Below are 1,695 nucleotides of genomic sequence, written 5' to 3' on the forward strand. Positions count from 1 at the left end.
AACAAAATTAGTGGAATCACGTCGCTGTTTCTATCATTTTAAAATATATTTTGTATAACAAATGACATATTATCCATTATCATCTTTGGTTTTTAACTCTCATCTCAAACCGTTATTTGAATAAAAAACTTTTAACGAAACATTCAAACAAGATAAAATCTTATCACTTTTTCCCCCTCCCAAACAACAATTATCATTTTATTCTTTTATATAGATTGTAAAATGAAATGAAAATAAAGAATCCGCTTGGTGGAGATGCTGATAACAGTTTCGCATAAAAGCCTTGCGAGTCTGTTCAACACAAACAGTTACGAATTGTTTTACGAATCACGATGACTCCGGATAAAGTGTCCAGTACGTTTATTTTGCTGGTGGTAATTAAAGTTCCTAATATTTCAAGAAAGTTTAATAAAAAATTTTAAATTTAAACAAAGATATTAATTAATATTTCAAAAAAAAAGAAAAAATTAAAATAAAAATTCAGTACAAAAATAACGAATTTTAACCAGTGCTCTCTTCTCTCACACCACGACTAATGATTCATTACAATTGGATATATCTCGTGTGTATAACTTATGTTTCTAACTATTTTTGTGTTGTGCTAATAACATTTAATTTCGATAGATTTAATAATTAAGATCACTTTTAATTGCTACTAATTGATTCAGAGTATTTTATCCGATTTTCAAATTCATCTGCTACCCAAATGGAATACATGTGTGCGTATATTAAACTGCTTATCATCCGCAAATGTGTTGTACCTAATTAATTTCCAAGTTGCCAGGAGTGCTTTTATTATGGGCATCTATCAAATCGATCAGCACCGCTAAAACCTCATATGTCAGTGTTTGTAATTAACAAAAATTTATGTTCTCAGAAATAGTAAAAGGATCAATTTTCTTCACATATTAAATATGTAGTTACAAATTTTTTATGCTCCAAAGTATTGCTGGAACGATAATTAATTCTCGTTCGTTTTCGGCATAATTGTAGCTTTCTGCCCTTGCAAACAGTCAAGAATTTGCGGATACCATAACACCGGTGGCTGCTGCCCAGAGTTTAGAAGTGGATATTAATTGTAATGGAAAAAGTGCAGTATGTGTAGGACCGCTTATGTACAGAAATTGCCTTCGGACCGCTACAGGGGAAATGCTTGCCACGGGCGGTTCGTATGCATGTCCAATCAATTCTCGTTGTGTAAATGACGGGGCCGAGATATGTGTTTCCCTTAAGACCACAACTGAAACACCATTTAAAAATACCAACTCATATTCAACAAGTGCGGCTGTTGCAACTTTGAAAACAACATCGAACCCTTTAAATGCGCAAGAAGATATCGATGCAAATTTCCCAGTTGATTCAGATATGCCTTTGCAGAACAACATAAAAATTACTTCCGAAAATCTTTATAATCAGGCAACTAATTCCACCGACAAGAAGATGAACGAAGCGCCAGTCTTTACTGTAGCCATGGTGGATTATGAAATAACAGAAGCAACCACCTCAACTGAAAATAATTTTAAAGACTCCGTCACACCAAGCCAAACAACGTATTCAACACATGAAAATTCGCTCAACGGTATAAATGATGGCGAAACAACAGTTGTATCTATAGATTCGACTGCACCTGTTGATGCTGTGAATGAAACAACAGCAAATTCCTTGGATGAAGTAACCAGCGACACCACAGTTTAC

The 1,695-nt window shown here is 33.9% G+C and overlaps 1 protein-coding gene across 1 annotated transcript in view; it reads left to right on the top strand.

Moving 5' to 3' along the window:
• Positions 1-274: 274 nt before the first annotated feature.
• Positions 275-1,695, top strand: part of LOC119642490 (mucin-3A) — a 3,461-nt gene continuing 2,040 nt past the window's right edge. The window contains exons 1-2 of the mRNA XM_038041635.1: positions 275-374; positions 994-1,658. Of these exons, the coding sequence (XP_037897563.1) occupies positions 333-374; positions 994-1,658 (707 nt within the window). The 5' untranslated portion in view covers positions 275-332. The remainder of the gene's footprint in view (positions 375-993; positions 1,659-1,695) is intronic.

The sequence above is a fragment of the Glossina fuscipes genome, unplaced genomic scaffold, assembly GCF_014805625.2.
Source record: "Glossina fuscipes isolate IAEA_lab_2018 unplaced genomic scaffold, Yale_Gfus_2 0, whole genome shotgun sequence".
NCBI classification, from domain to species: Eukaryota; Metazoa; Arthropoda; class Insecta; order Diptera; family Glossinidae; genus Glossina; species Glossina fuscipes.